The 16,149-nt window shown below is 41.5% G+C and overlaps 1 protein-coding gene across 15 annotated transcripts in view; it reads right to left on the reverse strand.

The window, feature by feature from the left end:
• Positions 1 to 16,149, reverse strand: part of CELF4 (CUGBP Elav-like family member 4) — a 1,026,742-nt gene that overhangs the window by 852,690 nt on the left and 157,903 nt on the right. For all 15 annotated transcript variants that reach the window (XR_012798727.1, XM_075585050.1, XM_075585138.1 and 12 more), the window contains exon 2: positions 11,992 to 12,074. Coding sequence is in view for 14 of the 15 variants with exons in the window: in XM_075585050.1 (XP_075441165.1) it covers positions 11,992 to 12,074 (83 nt within the window). In the remaining variant the exon portion in view is untranslated. The remainder of the gene's footprint in view (positions 1 to 11,991; positions 12,075 to 16,149) is intronic.

Genomic DNA, 16,149 nt, shown 5'->3' on the forward strand with positions numbered 1-16,149 from the left:
TGAATTCTTATCCCAAGTAATAGTGTGTTAAAAAAGGTCCAAGATAGGCTTTTGGTGGGCCGCCTATTCTTCTTCTTAATGAAATCTTATCCGGTCAGGCCCCATTCACACCAACACCCCTCTCCATGCTCCCAAAGCAACTCCGGAATCCTCTCCTCCACTGACTGAAGAAGTCTCTCGTCTTCTCTCCTCCTACAACCTGCCCACTCCACCCTATTACTTCACATCCCCTCTGCTCTATCTCCCCCACTATAATTCCTACTTGAACTAAGAACTCTAGCCTCTCTTCTAACACTGGTGCAATCGACTTATACTTCAAGCATGCTACCGTAAAACCAATCCTAAAGAAGGCTACTCTTGATCCAGCCTCTCCCTTCAGCTACCGCCCTATCTCTCTTTTTCCTTTTGCCTCCAAACTGCTATAATATCTCGCATACAGTACAACATTTTTCATACAACCGCACTAGAGTTTGTGCCTGCTATCTCACTCCTTGACACTCCAACTACTCCTAACTACTCAACCGAGACTGCTGAAACGAAAGTAGTCAATGAACTTTTACCGGAAAAATCCGAAGGGAACTTTTCATCACTTGTTCTACTTAAACTCACCGCTGCTTTGACACTGTAGATTATCCCCTCCTCCTACATGCTCTCCTGTCTATTAGACGTTGTCACACAGGTCTCTTTGGTACACTTCCCATATATATGTATATATCTGTTCTATCCGTGTTTCTTTTCTATTACCTCCTACTCTCAAATCCAACTGTATGTTGTTGTCCTACAGGGCTCTGTACTTGACCTCTTCTCCCTCTATATCTCCTCTCTTGATTAACTAATCCTCTCTTTTGGTTTCCATTATAATCTTTATACTGATGATACCCAAATGTATCTTTCCTCTCTAGACTTCTCTCCCTCTTGTTCTCTGCTATCTTCTCAGAGATTCCACTTTCATCTCTGCAATGTTGCCAAAAACAGCAACCTTTTCTCACCCTATAGCTCAACAAAATCCTAATCCACTCCCTCATAATAAGTAGCCATGGCTACTATAACCTAGCAGGTCTCCCGCTCTCCTGTCGTTCCCCATTCCAGTCCATTCTAAATGCGGCTACTGCTCTCTCTCCCTTCTATGCAAGTCCCTACATTTGCTACCAATGTTATCCTGAATCAAATGTAATATTCTATTCCACACATACCGTACAAAGCTCAACACAATGAAGCCCCTCCATACATGTTAGAGCCTGCTGAATTTATGTTCTGTGATAAAGCTATGAAGATCCCAGCTGCTTGCTTCATTGAAAACAGCTCTTAAAAATACACCAACCTTCTTCTACCTCTATACCTTATGTTTCCACCCCCCATCATTACAGACGGTTTGCCTCTTGGAGTAGGGCCCTCCTTACCTACTGTACCAGTGCATGTTATTTTTTCATATATGTTTATATTTTATATGTATCGTTTCTTGACCCCATTGCCCTGCGGAATATCTTGCTGTTATAAATACATCATTGCAATAATGTTATTAATACTTGTTAATAATTATTACGAATAATATTATACTATAATAATATTATCAAAGTTGTTTAATTGCTAAGTAGAAGCCCAGACAAGTTTGTGAAAATATGAATGCGACAACAATAAATATGTGCATGACAAAAATGGGCACGGTCACGTGACCAAATGTGCATGTCATGTTGGTCATGTGACCTTGTTTTTTTTTTAAAGGATATTCCCAAAAGATTTTGTGCAAATAGTTAAATATTTTGCCATTTTTGTCAAATTAAAAAAAAGGTGACATTTTGCTTACTTTTATGCCTAAAACACCCCTGTGAAATTTAGATAAATTGTGAAACTTAAAATAAAAAAAGTAGTGGAAAAATTAGTAAAATGAGAAACGTCAACTTATTACTTCTCTAACTTATCCATTTCAAACATAAGCCGCAGACCCACCCACAAGTAAAGGGCGCCCTAAAGGAGAGGTATCAAAGATTCCGTTTCTATCTCTGATCTATTTCAATAATAGAATTTCACTCCTTAATTGCTGGAGTGACCACAAACTGTTCCATTGTAATGCGTTTCCAACCGCTCCAGCACTAATGGGTAGAGATGGTGATTTTTTGGGATGGATTTGGATCCGCCTCGCATTGGCCGGTTCCTGTGGTCCGTGAATTTCTGTGAATCAGTCTCAAAAAGGGAGATTCGTCTTTTCTGGATTTTTTTTTTTATCACTGGGTTCGGGTTGCTGAATCTGTGGATTGCATTGTTAAAATCCACCATTTTATTGCTGAATCTGTGGATTGCATTGTTAAAATCCACCAGCAGATTGCTGAATCCGTGGATTGGATTCTGAACATCCACCAGCAGATTGTATCCAATGTCGGTTTTGGATTAATCCTCATGGATTGAAACTGCAACAATCTGTCAACAGATTTTACACCGCGAAAAGGATTTTGAACGGAAAGCTCGGGAAAATGACGTGAAACGGATCTTGACTAATGGGGATAACAAGAGGAATATGCTCCAAAACAGAGTGTTTCAGTTTGTATCTCAGCTTTGCTACTGTATACCCTTCACCCTACGATATCCCAAGGGAATCATTATGATTCAACACAAGGTGATAAAAGTGAACCTCTGGCTGGAGACCGGTGATGTAACACAGACAGTCTGCAGCTGGTGCGGCAGTGTCAGTCCGGAGCAGAGACAGACACAAATAAAACCCCCATCATTTCATCCCGGCATATTGAAAATCAAACTGTCTTTTCTTTATTTACAGCTATGCAAACTAGAACAGGAAGATGTTTCTTGTGTGAAAGCAAACATGCAGTTAAAGCCGGATAGCATGTAGCGCTGTGCAATTTTTTTTGTTGAACATTTTGTTTATTAAAGAATTGAAGCAAGAGGCTCTTCGGAGCTGAACGGTGTTAATTTCACCCCTTCCTTCCAGAGATACGAACCTCTGTAGGAGGTGCCCGTATCTTTGTGGAGTTTAAATGTCCAGGTCATGCGGACCAATAGGAAGCCACAAGGGATGACGTCATGGCTCCCTATTGGCTTGCGTGACACTGGGCATTTAAACGCTACCATTTCATTAGGCACACAGTTCCCTGACTGCAGAGATACCGGCACGCCCTATGGAGGTCTTTATCTCTGGAAGTAGGGTGTCCCCGGAGCTGAAATTAATGGGGTTCAGCTCCAGAGACCCCATGATTCAATCCTGTAATAATATTTTTTTTTAAATGTAATCGCGCAGTCCTACATGTTTTGCTGCTTTAAAGGATCTGCAGTTGATACTGGATATAATTTTGCTCTTAGCAAAATCTGACAATTTTTTTATTTCAACAACCTTTTTTGAACGGGGCATTAATGGCTAATTCATAGCCGGGGGGCATGAGTACATCTTTGACTGAATTCAGGGGCTTCTAAAGGGTTTATTTGTTCCTCTGGCCTTGTGTTCAGTAATAGAGATGTGCGAATGTCTTCACATTTGTCTCACATTTCCCCCCATGTTTTTGCAAAATTGTTGCAGAAGTTCACATTGCTCTGAGTTCTGAAAACTGGGCTGGAATTGCAACAATTTTGCTAGAAGTATATCTGCATTTTTCCAAAATGGCAGTACCCTATATAAAGGGCCCCATGACCGTACACATTGTTGGCGAAAGTCCTGTATATAAGTAACTGCAGTTTCCCTTGGTCACGTACAGTACAACTAATAACTGGGTAACTACATTTCCTCAGAATGTCCACATATTGCATTGGACCACACAGGTTTCTATGACACGCAGACTCTGAGTGAAAACCTATTGCTTCCTAAAACATCTGCATCAAGAATTTTTCTTAAGTAAATGTTTCACATACAGATGTAGATGAGCTAAGTTTTCCGTGTCTCTGCCACCAGCGGCCATGCGCCACGGCGGATTAACTCTGCGGGGCTCCCATTAGGAAGCATGGACCCTACACAGCGTGATCATGGCAGACACTGTCTCCAGCACCGTCGACTTCTGCTTCTCCAACCTGGGGGCCAAGGCTACGACCCCCGTCACTGCTTGCATGCGCCGGAACGCCTGGCGGCGCGCGCACCAGTTTAAGCCGCGATCTGCGGTCCTAGGGTCACGATGGGACGCGCGTCCAAAGAGCAGGGGGAGAAAATACAAGATGTTTGGCGGGGGCGCGGCCTTGACGTCATGCGGATGGTTCGCCCTCATAGGCTGAACTGCCACCGTGACGTAGCCAGTGCTCGGCCGCCGCGCCAAAAGACACATTTCTTGTTTTTTTGGCAAAGATTGTCGTGCATCACGCTTTCTGCAGGCATGCGCCATGCACGTGGTAGCGCGTGCAGCCGCGAGCAATAGGGCTGAGGCCTAAGGACAGTCAGACTGGCTACATCTGTATGTTTCCTACAGTGCATTTACATTTAAGCTAGTTTTGACCTGAAAGTTTTATTGATGTCCGAAAGTATGATTAAAAAAAGGTGCTCTCAAATCTGTTACCCAAGGAAATTAAAGGCTCAAAACTAAACTTCAATTTAGTAGCTAAGAAATGTGAATTTAGCACCCCCCCCCCTCCCTTCACGAGGTGTCCTTGAATCATGCAGGGTGTGTGATAAAAGGAGGAATGTTGTTTCTTTAAATATTGTTCATCTGTGAATTATTTTGCTATTGTAGTAAACACAACATTTGGAGAAATTTTTGGGGCCTATAAATGATTTTAAACAATACCCAAGTAGCTTGCTACAAAGCAATCACAGACTCACACTTACTAATTAGTGCATTCAAGGGCAACCCCTTACAGTAGTATGGACTTATAACACAAGAAATTTAAGTGATTTCAGTAGTCACTATGGGGAACGTATTATCCTAAAAGCAGAAGAGACATATTTTTTTGCTGTAATATGCAACAATTATTTGAAGAGTTTGATGACTGAAGGTTCCTTGAATTGGATAAAAGAAGCTTATTTGGGATGAGATTATATATAAAATAACTTAGCTTTGGGTATTTTCAATAAAGCATTTAACTCCTTCAAAGCTTAACGGACTTCAGCACATTGCATATGGTATGTAAGGTCCCACTGGCGTTTAAGGAGGTTTTAAATATTCCCATACGTTTAATAATAATTATAGGCTAAAGCTGTAAAATTCCGGGCATTATTGAAATCCCTTCTCTCTGATTGGTTAAAATTCCGGGCATTATTCATTCAGTAATGCCTGGGGATTGGCCAGGAAGCAGCAGCAGGCAGTGACTACTCCCCCTCCCTCCGTGAACACAGCTCCATTTTGAGTTGAGGAGGGAGAGTGTATGTGTAGCTGCAAAGTAAGTGGCTCTCTGCAGTTTGTTTGTAGCTGCAGTTTCTGTCTATTTAGTGTGCGTGTGTGTGTTTACAATACTGTATGTAGCTGCAGCTGCAGAGTTTGTGTGTGTTGCTGCAGTGTGTGTGTGTGTGTGTGTGTGTGTGTGTGTGTGTGTGTGTGTGTAGCTGCAGTGTGTGTGCAGCTGCAGTTTGTGTGTGTGTGTAGCTGCAGTTTGTGTGTGTGTAAATTCAGTTTGTGTGTGTGTGTAGCTGTAGTTTGTGCGTGTGTGTAGCTACAGTGTGTGTGTAGCTGCAGTGTGTGTGTAGCTGCAGTGTGTGTAGCTGCAGTGTGTGTGTGTGTGTGTGTGTGTGTGTGTGTGTGTGTGTGTGTGTGTGTGTGTGTGTGTGTGTGTGTGTGTGTGTGTGTGTGTGTAGCTGCAGTGTGTATGTGTGTGTCTGCAGTTTGTGTGTGTGTTTGTACACAGAGGGGTGGCAGTTTGTGGATATAGATAGCCGCCGTGTGTGTGTGTAGCTCCAGTGTGTGTATTTGTGTGTGTGTGTAGAGCTGCTGTGTGTGTGTGTGTAGTTTCAGTGTGTGTGCGTGCAGCTGCAGTGTGCGTGTGTAGCTGCAGTGTGTGTAGCTGCAGTGTGTGTGTGTAGCTGCAGTGTGTGTGTATGTGTGTGTGTGTGTCTGCAGTGTTTGTGTGTGTGTATGTGTTTGTACAGAGAGGGGGCAGCAGTGTGTGGATATAGATAGCTGCAGTGTGTGTGCGTGTAGCTGCAGTGGGTGTGTAGCCGCTGTGTGTGTGTGTTTGTGTGTGTGTGTGTGTGTATGTGTGTGTAGAGCTGCAGTGTGTGTGTGTGTGTGTGTGTGTGTGTGTGTGTGTGTGTGTTTGTACTCAGAGGGGGTGGCAGTGTGTGGATATAGATAGCTGCAGTGTACAGTAAGTGTATATAGAGGTGCTTTAATGTATTTACCATTTTATTTTAATTTAAAAAAAATCTATATAACTATACAAAAGTGTTTATTATTTATGAGAAAAGCCTACATTTAGCCTATAATAGTAATAATCCCCTCAGAACAGGGCATTATTGGCCAGTAATGCCCTGTTCTTCTGGGATTATTACTTAAATATAACATACAGTATTATTAACTTTAACAACCTAACTGTTCCTCTTCTGGAAATGGCCTTGCTAAATTAAAATATTCAATATATTTACATATTAGTCCTGCATTAAATCTTGTCCTACTCAGAAAAAAACCATACAGTTATTACCAGCTATAATATAAAAATACACCCTATAGTTTCCATAGGATGCAGTGTTAACATACATACTGTACACTATAAGAACGTTTTTTGATCACTACATAGTGGCCAATAGCTGACTCTACTGTAAGTGTTCTTGCCAACGACTGAGCCACTGATTGATGCCCTATACTGAAGTAGGGATATCCTTAAACTGACCTGTGGTGGCCGTTGATAATTGGAGTTGTCCGCTGCTGAGCTAGACTTCTGTAATGTCTAAGAACTATCCCATGAATCGCTAAGCTCTGGTACATGTTATCTCAATGCGATCCCGTGTCATCTATCACAGGGGTCAATTCTATGCACTGTACTGTACTCCGGAGTGGGTGTGCGGGCCGTTCTTTGGTTGAAATCCCTACAGACTTCACTGGGGGATTTTCATCTGAAAACTTCCCAATTTTAGCCCATCGACTTTAATGGCAACTACAGCAGGACTGCAATGTGATAACTCGAGAAGTGCAAAACCTTCACAGGAGGTCGCTAACCGGGCAGCATTTGCCCTTTTTATGGATCTTACCCGGTTTATGTTTGTGGCTGAGAGAGGGCACATTTTGCCTTCCTCCCTCTTCAGTCCTGTAAAAGCCCTATTTCAGGGGTGAAGGACCCCGAGAGGTTGGAAAGCTTGTAGCATATCAACTACTTGTTGGTCTGATAAATGGTATCACACATCCTCCTCCTCTGTTAATATATTTCAGGGTAGCACATTCTTGGTGGATGTGTCTGATTCTTGCTAAACCTACAGTCCTTTGAGGCTTGGCAAAAAAAATTATTAAAAAAATCCCGCTCAAACTTTTGCACCAATCTCGAGGTGACCTGTATCAGGAAGACGAAAAACAGTAATCGTCCAGAAACTTCAAATAGCAAAAAAATAAAGAAATTACACATTATCCATGTCGCGTTCCCCGCCCCCCATGCCACGGTGCAATATTATTGCAATTAGAAAGAACACCGGTCAGGAGAAAAAAGTAACAACCAATTAAGTTATCCAATGAAAATATGTTTGTATTTATGTACATTGGACAAATAAACTTATAATCGTACGATAGGAAAAAAATATATAAACCGTGCATCAATACATACAAAAAGTCAAAAAGTGCATAGCAGAAAATATACAAAAAATAGAGCTACAATGTATATATATATATATATATATATATATATATATATATATATATATATATATATATATATATATACACACACACACATATATGCACGGTTTATGATGTTTACTATTGTAAGATTATTGTTTTATTTTTGTCCAATTTACTGTAAATAAATTGCAATATATTTATATATGATAACTTAATTGGCTGTGTGTTTTTCTTTCTCTTGACCCCAATTTCCATGGCAAACGGTGGTAGACCTTAGTAAATCTCCCTCTATATATTTGGTGTTCTTGTGCATTACGGGGGCTAATTATCAAGGAGACGGCAAAACATGGACATGTATGGGTGCAAAACATCTGCCCCAGTATTGTCTCCTTGGTGACAACAGTGAAAAACAGAACAAACAGCCTCCTTTAATCTGTTACACAACCCCCCTTCTCCATCAGGGGGGCTCAACTCCAGGCGTCAAAACCCCCCCAACAGGTCAGGTTTTAAGTATATCCCACCTTCAGCACAGGTGGCTCAATCAGTCCCTGCTTCAGCACAGGTGGCTCAATCAGTGGCTCAGCCAAAGACTTTGACTGAGCCACCTGTGCTGAAGCAGGGACTAATTGAGCCACCTGTGCTGAAGCTGGGACTGATGGAGCCACCTGTGCTGAAGCTGGGACTAATTGAGCCACTTGTGCTGAAGTTGGGATATCCTTAAAACCTGACCTTTTAGGGGGGTACTTGAGGACTGGAGTTCAGCACCCCTGTTTTAAACCAAACTGACCACTGCCGGGGTGCTGTATGGCATGGGGTGCTGTATGGCATGTTTATCGAGTACAGGAAGAGGTAAATATAGCCTTTCGGGACAGCTGCTTTGAATGACACCAGTATTTAAATATTGAAACATGTGTCTTTGTTAATGTTATCATAAGATTGCATTTGACCTGCTGTATAGTAAAGCTGCTGCAGTCAGCTGGCAACAGATATATATTCTTACCAGTGCTGTGGCGTTTCCTAGCAGGGAAGGCAGGTGAGGTAAGCCCTTTCTTCCTGTAATGGTTTTATTAATAGCTATCGCGTTCGACGCAGCGTGCTCTTCAGAACCACCTTGTGTGAATAACTGTGATCGGTTTTTGCATCAGACTTTTCCCTTCCGCGTCTTTTCTTCCTGCGCAGATGCAATTTCAAAGACGCGAAATCAAGCTACAAAGCAGCCGCACTTTGAAGAGGAGTTTCCTCATTCAATAGAGAAGGCTCTTTTTTTTCTAACAGGTGTACGCAATTAAAGGACATCTTTTGTATTCAAATATGCTGCTCTGAAAACCTAACTGTGAAAGTAGAAATTGGCTAAGCCTGGGTAATAAACTATCCAGATGATTGAGAGGAAAATACAGCAAACAGAGAGAAATATAAGTTATTTTTATTATTTTGCCATTACATCTTTAGGACAAATACTTAGCAAACCATATACAGTACAGTAGTAATGAGCTGGATTCACCCCATATGCCCTCAACAAGTACAGTATAGTATTTATTTGTTCATATTAAATTGTTAGATGGCTTCAGATTATAATGACTGCTGGTTTGGAGATTCGGTTGTGAGATCTACATTCTGTAGTCTGAACTAACTGGCCGTCCCTTTAAATATCTTTAAATATATAAGTACTGTACAGCTTTACTCACTGCATCTGGCATCTTTGATTTCAATAGGGAGCCAGGTAGTTACGGTAGCCACATACAGAGCAGTTCCCACTAAGGTGAATGTTTCTAAAGTGATTTGCAACTGCAATAGGGAAAAGAAGCGGAGAACTACTGTAGACTAGGTGTGGGGAAGGGTCTAGTGGGCGTCTTTATTTCATTATCTCCCATGATGTTTTTTCGGCCACTGGAGAATTTTCCCACCTTAGTCAATGTTAAACTAAGCATGCAGTAATTCATTAACATGTACAGGCAGTCCTCGGTTATCCAACGGAATCCGTTCTGGAAGTAGCGTTGCATGGTGAAACCGTTGTAAAGTGAGTCCCATGTTAATCAGTGGCGGTGAGCGTTGGATAATGCATTCAGGCGTTGAACAATAGCCCATGGGGTTGCATTGTAAAGCGTTGGATGCCATTCGTTGTATAGTGAAATGTTGGATAACGAGGAATACCTGTACTGCTAAACATGGTTATACAGAACCTTAACTCATTGCAAAATATGTTTCATGGGGATTACACTGGTACTGATACTGATACTGGTTCCGTACACTGATTTCAGTATTGGGAAGGAATAAGGGAATCCTTTTTTGATAAATAGTAGGAATTTTGTGAGGAGCGTTACAGAAATGGAACCAAAAAATGCAACTAAACTGGCTGACGCCCAGATCTCCAAAAGGGTGCACAGCTTTAGGAATGGGAGCAAAAGAGTGCTAAATCTTATCACCATTTAGTGGATCTCAGCAAGGTACCTCAAATAATGCAAAGTCCACTGAACCAAGTGTTATTTCACTCGGAAATGTTTTGGTTTACTCTTACAAACCTTTGACTCTCACACAATGAAGCCATCTCCCACTTGCACAAAAAGTACTCTCCAATACAGCTCCATTCAAAATAAATAGAGATCAGATTTTCACAAGCTTTGCATCATATTAAGAAGAGACATTTAAGGCATAAAGTAACTTACTTATGTCTGAGAGTTATTCATTAAAATTGTGATACTGTCGTTTGGACACTATCTCACAGAAATTCCCATTGAAGCCAATGTGAGTTTCTGAGTAATAGTGTCCCGATTAATACTATTGCAGTTTAATAAGTTAGTGAGTTAATGTCAACACATCTTTGTCCAATCCGTGAATTATCTGTTTTTTTTTGCTAAACAATGTTACTTTGAATAAGAATAAATATACATGCATGTCATAATAAACCAAATGATACAACATGTTAATCTCATTTAGATGTAAGGAAAAAAAAGAATACATATTTACAGTAATTTAACATAAATGTTTCTGTGGTCAAGAAAAGCAATAGTGCATTAAGAGGCATATATCACAGCTATTAATATGAAATCATGTTCCACATGCCAGCGCTGCCATATTTGTAAGTAATGTGGAAATGGTCCCAAGACAGAAAAGCAATGTTGGTAATTATGCTACACTGATCAATTTCTATTAACCCTAATGAACACCACTGAACCTCTTCCAAGATATATTGGGAAAAGTCACATGGCTGGAAAGTTAAACTGATAATGGTGTTACACTGATACATTTAAGGTGTCGGAAGCTATTTCCTGCTGGTTGGTGCGTCCAGTTTTACCCCGTTGAAGTTCCATCCATATTAAAAAGCTGTTACTTATGACTTCATAAACGTGTATATCCTATGCTCAAACTGTTAGGAAGAAATCATTACCGATACACTTGGTGTGTGTAGACTTCATACAATGAGAGTGCTGAGCCCTGAGTAACGTGTGTCATGACCGCTAGGCCGAGGTTCACCCTCCCCTCTTGTCTCCCCCCTTTAGTTACAGGTGACACTCCGGAAGGAGGAGGAGCTCGGGTGGGGTGTAGGGGATATAGGCGAGCGCTATTGGTCGGGGAAATCATTCAGCGCCCCTCACTGAGTGTTCCCATCCTCCCTTCCCCCGCCCTTTTGGTTAAATACTATTCTGTGTGTTCTACTTGTTTAATATTAAAATAAATAATATAATAAAGTGGAATATATTTATATCTTGAGGTGTCTGTTGGGGCGTTATGTTGCCTCCGTCATGGTAGCTAGTTGGGGCGGGGTAAGTGCAGGGTGACAGGGCTCAGCACTACGGTAATGCCTGGAGGTGAGCAGGGCCAATTGTGCTTTGAGTACCTGTGGCCCATCTGGCGGCTGAGTTGGAGGCAGCTCAATGGCTGGGACTTTGGGCGGCTCTGGCTTGAGGGGTTTAGGGCCATAATTTAATTGCCATTGGCCTTACCTGTGGGTAGAGACCTCTGGCAGGGTTAGCACCCCCATACCTCCTTTGGTGTATTTTAATAAAAGCCACAGCCGTGGTACCTCCAGACCGTTGTGTATGATTTATTTGCAGGACGTTGCAGGGGAGAGGCTGGGGGAGCAGCATCACAGGCTCTGAGGTCATGTTCTGCTTCGCTTATAAAGGTTTCTATTTGTCTGTTTGACTCCTACACAATTTGTCTTTTGGTTGCAAGTGTTATGTTTTTTTACAACTTGAGTTATTTGGAATGTAGAAATCCCTTCTGTTGTGTTACTTCTCCAGTTGCATCTTAGTTCCTGGCACACAGTACAAAAAGCCAATGCAAATAGTAAAAGGAAGAGGTAACTTACCCCTGGCAGGGTCTTCTGCTCATGCAGCGCACTCTGGGCCTTCAGCGCCGATTCTCTTTCACAGTATGTAAGGAAAGCGCAGCCTGCAAAGTGAAAACATGTACATTTACATACAGCATTCAGCAGCAGGGGAGCCATTATCAGAAGGAGCCTGCAAATGCCAGTAAAGTTTATCCAGTTCAAAACAATGCAAAACACCCTCTTCTTCATTGTGTGTCTCTACTATACTTAAAGAATATCTGTAATTATTAAAGCAGGACTACATCTTGCATTGCGTTTTTATTTTTATTTTTTATTATTACAGGATTGAAGAAGGGGGTCTCCGGCGCTGAACTGTGTGGATTTCAGCTCCGAGGACTTGTTTCCAGAGATTCTTACCTCCGCACGGAGTGCCGGTATCTCTGCAGCCAGGGAGCCTGTGTACCTACTGAAATGATGGCATTTAAATGTACCGGGTCCTGTGGGCCAATAAGAAGCCGTGATATCATCTGTTATGGCTTCTTATTGGCTCGCTTGACCCGGGGTCTTTAAACTCCAACGAGATACCTCATACCGTATCTCGGGAAGCAGGGCGTCACCGGAGCTGAAATGAACCTGCTTCAAACCCGTAATAATAATTAAAAAAACGCAGGGCAGCATGTAGTGCGGCTTTAAGGTGCAATTGCTGCAAAACAGTGCAACAAGTTGCTTTCATTGTTTGAACATGCTACTGTACAATGTTACAAATTGCAATCGAGTCACCTGATCCTCTCTATGAACCTCTCACACACCTTGATAAAGACCTCTCTGCCTCAGAATGTATTTTATAATCAAGTGTAAGCCAAACTTCCTGCACATATATAGCAATTACTTTGTGCCGTTTCGCACAGTTTCATGGCCCGAAACACACTCTGCTGGAGATTTTGTAGTGATTTAAAACGATCCAAAACAGACGTGGTTTAAGCAAGTCTGAAGAGGTATTCCACAGCTGTACTTAAACTGAAAATCCAGCGCTGCCCTGGGTAAGGACTGAGGTGTAGCTCCTCCAACCCGAACATTAAACACCAGGTTATTCCCTGTTTTTCATGAAACATTATTTAATAAAACATATTTGAAATGATGGAACAATATGGGACGATGGACGGGATTCATTCATTCATTATTTATTTATAAGATGTTTTAGCAGGAAATACACTGAGAGTTACCTCTCATTTCCAAGTATGTCCTGGGCACAGAGTTATGATGACGATACATGGTTACATTAAATAAACAGAGGTTATACATTATATTTACAGGCATTACATGCACAGTTAAAGATAATATATGTTATAGGTGTATGTAACAGTTACAGACCAGATTAAGAGCGGTGATGCAGGGTACGGTACCCTGATCCTTTGGTAACTGCCCCAAATCAGGGTGCAATATCCCTCATCGTGGTTTTGATTAATCCAGGTCATGGGTGAGTACTTCCTTTCTGTAACCATACTGCACCTTGCTGGCTGGTCCCGGACATTCCTGCCTTTTATCTATATCTACCAGTATACAGTATATCATGCAGGACCCATATGCCTTTCAAGTATGATGTATAAACTATGCCAGGAAACTGTCAGAAACAAATAATTTGAAAGAAGAATAGAACAGCTTGGTACATAGTTTTTTTCTGTACATGGTTTTTTCTTCATCAATCATACCAGACTGTCAGCCTATTTCTAGTTAGCACATGCTGTATATGGGTTTATGTATTTAGGCGAGGTTGTTAGGCTGTTTAGACACCTTGCATCATTTTTTACTCATTGCTGTATCAAACGAGAGAAATCTGTAAGTCAATGAGCAAAACATGGTGTTTGCCCTACTGATGCAGCGGCTGTTATTCGAACACTTCACGCGCCATGTACATTGGAATCCCGATTTGAAACCGCAGGATGAATTCCAGCCTTCCCCCACTTAGATGCGAGTGCGGCGAGTGCAGAAAAATGAATTTTAGTGTTCTGGCTTTTAAAAACATGAAGTTGACACAGTAGCACAGTAGCACAGTACTGTACACATTACAATTCATCCATTTTATTGCAAACGAAGAAACAGAATCCATGAAATTCAAACAAAACATCCGCGATAAGCGCGGGTGCCTGGGGCGATTGGCCGCACTCATGCTGCGTGGGGAACAGCAGAGAACTCAAAATCGGCGCCGTGATGTGTTCAAATAACGGCCGCTCCATCAGTATGTATAGTCTCAAATTCCTCACAATGCGGGTCTCCTCATCAAAGGTCCAAATAGGAACTGAAACATTGTTCCTCCTCTGTTCTTGGCTGTCACAATAAATGAAGACTTGCATTGTGAACGGGTGAGTAGAGTTGTACTTTGTACCTCTGTCCTAGAGGAGACCCGCATTGTGAGGAATTTGTCTAAATTGTGTTGGCTGCACAATCAGGATTCTCCTCGCCTGAAACCGTTTCCCCGCACTTTGGAACTGTACTATGTATAGTCTCAGCATTAAAGGAAGAAACCAGCGCACCGCCAAGAGGGCGTCCCAAACAGATGTGTTTTAAAATATCTTCTTTATTCAATCCATCTGAAAGTGGAGGTTAACACGAAACGCGTAGGAGGGTGTTAACCTCCACTTTTAGATGGATTGAATAAAGAAGATATTTTAAAACACATCTGTTTGGGACCCACTCTTGGCAGTGCGCTAGTTTCTTCCTTTTTTTGTTCTCTGAGACAAACATCTCCTCATCTGGCTGTACGCCTAACAGGACACTTGAAAGGGGCATCTGTGAGTACTATTCATTATTCTTTTTGAACATTCATTGTGAGTCCAGGAACCGTCCCAATGAGGGTTTGATTGGGGTTTTCTAACCTTATACCGTACCCTTCAGGGATCATTGGTCCACCTGGGGACTTCACTATAAGCATTATCTAATATACATACCCCCCTGTCTTATCCTGTTTATTTGCTTATTGCATATATCTCTATACTGCAGGGATTCAGCGTTGGAGCTCCTTTGTCACTTAAATCGATGGATTAGTCTCAGCATTAAGCAACATTTTGCAAATTGCCATGCACATTGCCTTAATGTAGGGCAAATCTCCTGCGTAACTCTGGATCTGGCGCTGCTTCAGCGCAACCCAAAAAGGGCAACTCGGGCAAACCTGTACAGAAGAGTTAAATGTTCCTCCAGCCTGGGCGACATGCCTTCACATCACATTACACAGAGGCCCTACACAATACGTTCACCTCTACCCATGACATGTTTTTAGTACTATACAATTTATCTGGTAACTACTAAACCCAAAGGTCACTGAGAGAGAAGTACTTCCTCTAAACTAGGGTGTGCACCAAGAACTGACTTCTCTCCCAGCCACCTTTCTGTGAAACATATTTTGAATCCTCAGGTAGCACCCCTTCTCTGATGGGTTATACCTAGATATCCTTTGCTGGTGCAGTTATCCCATTCGCTATTTCACTTTATATCACAACTACTAAACCCAAAGACAAATTCCATCCTAGTGCATTTGTAGTTTCATCATTCAATATATCAAATACTTGGATTGTTTCACTGATGGCATTTAAATGACATAGCGCGTTTCTGAACACGCCCAGCAGATAAATAAACATCACATTTCGTGCTGATGTAGGACTTTACTTTTCTCAGCAGCAAAGTACCCAACAGAATGAGGAATAAATGAATGAGAAGACATGACGTGGATTATGGTTAAAAACTGAAATCATTTTTCTGTATGAAATACACACAGGTAAAATTCAACACAATAAAAACGGCAAAACGATTTCTAAATGTCTAAAAATCCTTCCCATTAGAAATACAAAAAAAATAAAATATGTATATCCTAAAATATCCATAATTGCCATTTTTTTTTTTTAGGAATCACTGCTTTATGTGCTAAGCGTCCAATATCCTCATCATCTTCTGAAAGCCTCAAAGTAGGCTGCTTCATTCAAATGCTCCTCATGCCAGTAAATTCCTCAGCTGTATAGCACTGCGTAGGCAGACACAGTATATAACATATGGGGAAAGGTCATTTCCAGGATATCTTTCATTACCAAATAAAAGTGAAATTGATTGCAAGCTCTTTGGTGCAGCATCCCACAGCTATAAATACTCCATAACTATAAAGATATTAAATGCCGTGTCGGGTATTATTACTGAGAGGAAAGAAGGTTA

The sequence above is a fragment of the Ascaphus truei genome, chromosome 1, assembly GCF_040206685.1.
Source record: "Ascaphus truei isolate aAscTru1 chromosome 1, aAscTru1.hap1, whole genome shotgun sequence".
Classification (NCBI taxonomy): Eukaryota; Metazoa; Chordata; class Amphibia; order Anura; family Ascaphidae; genus Ascaphus; species Ascaphus truei.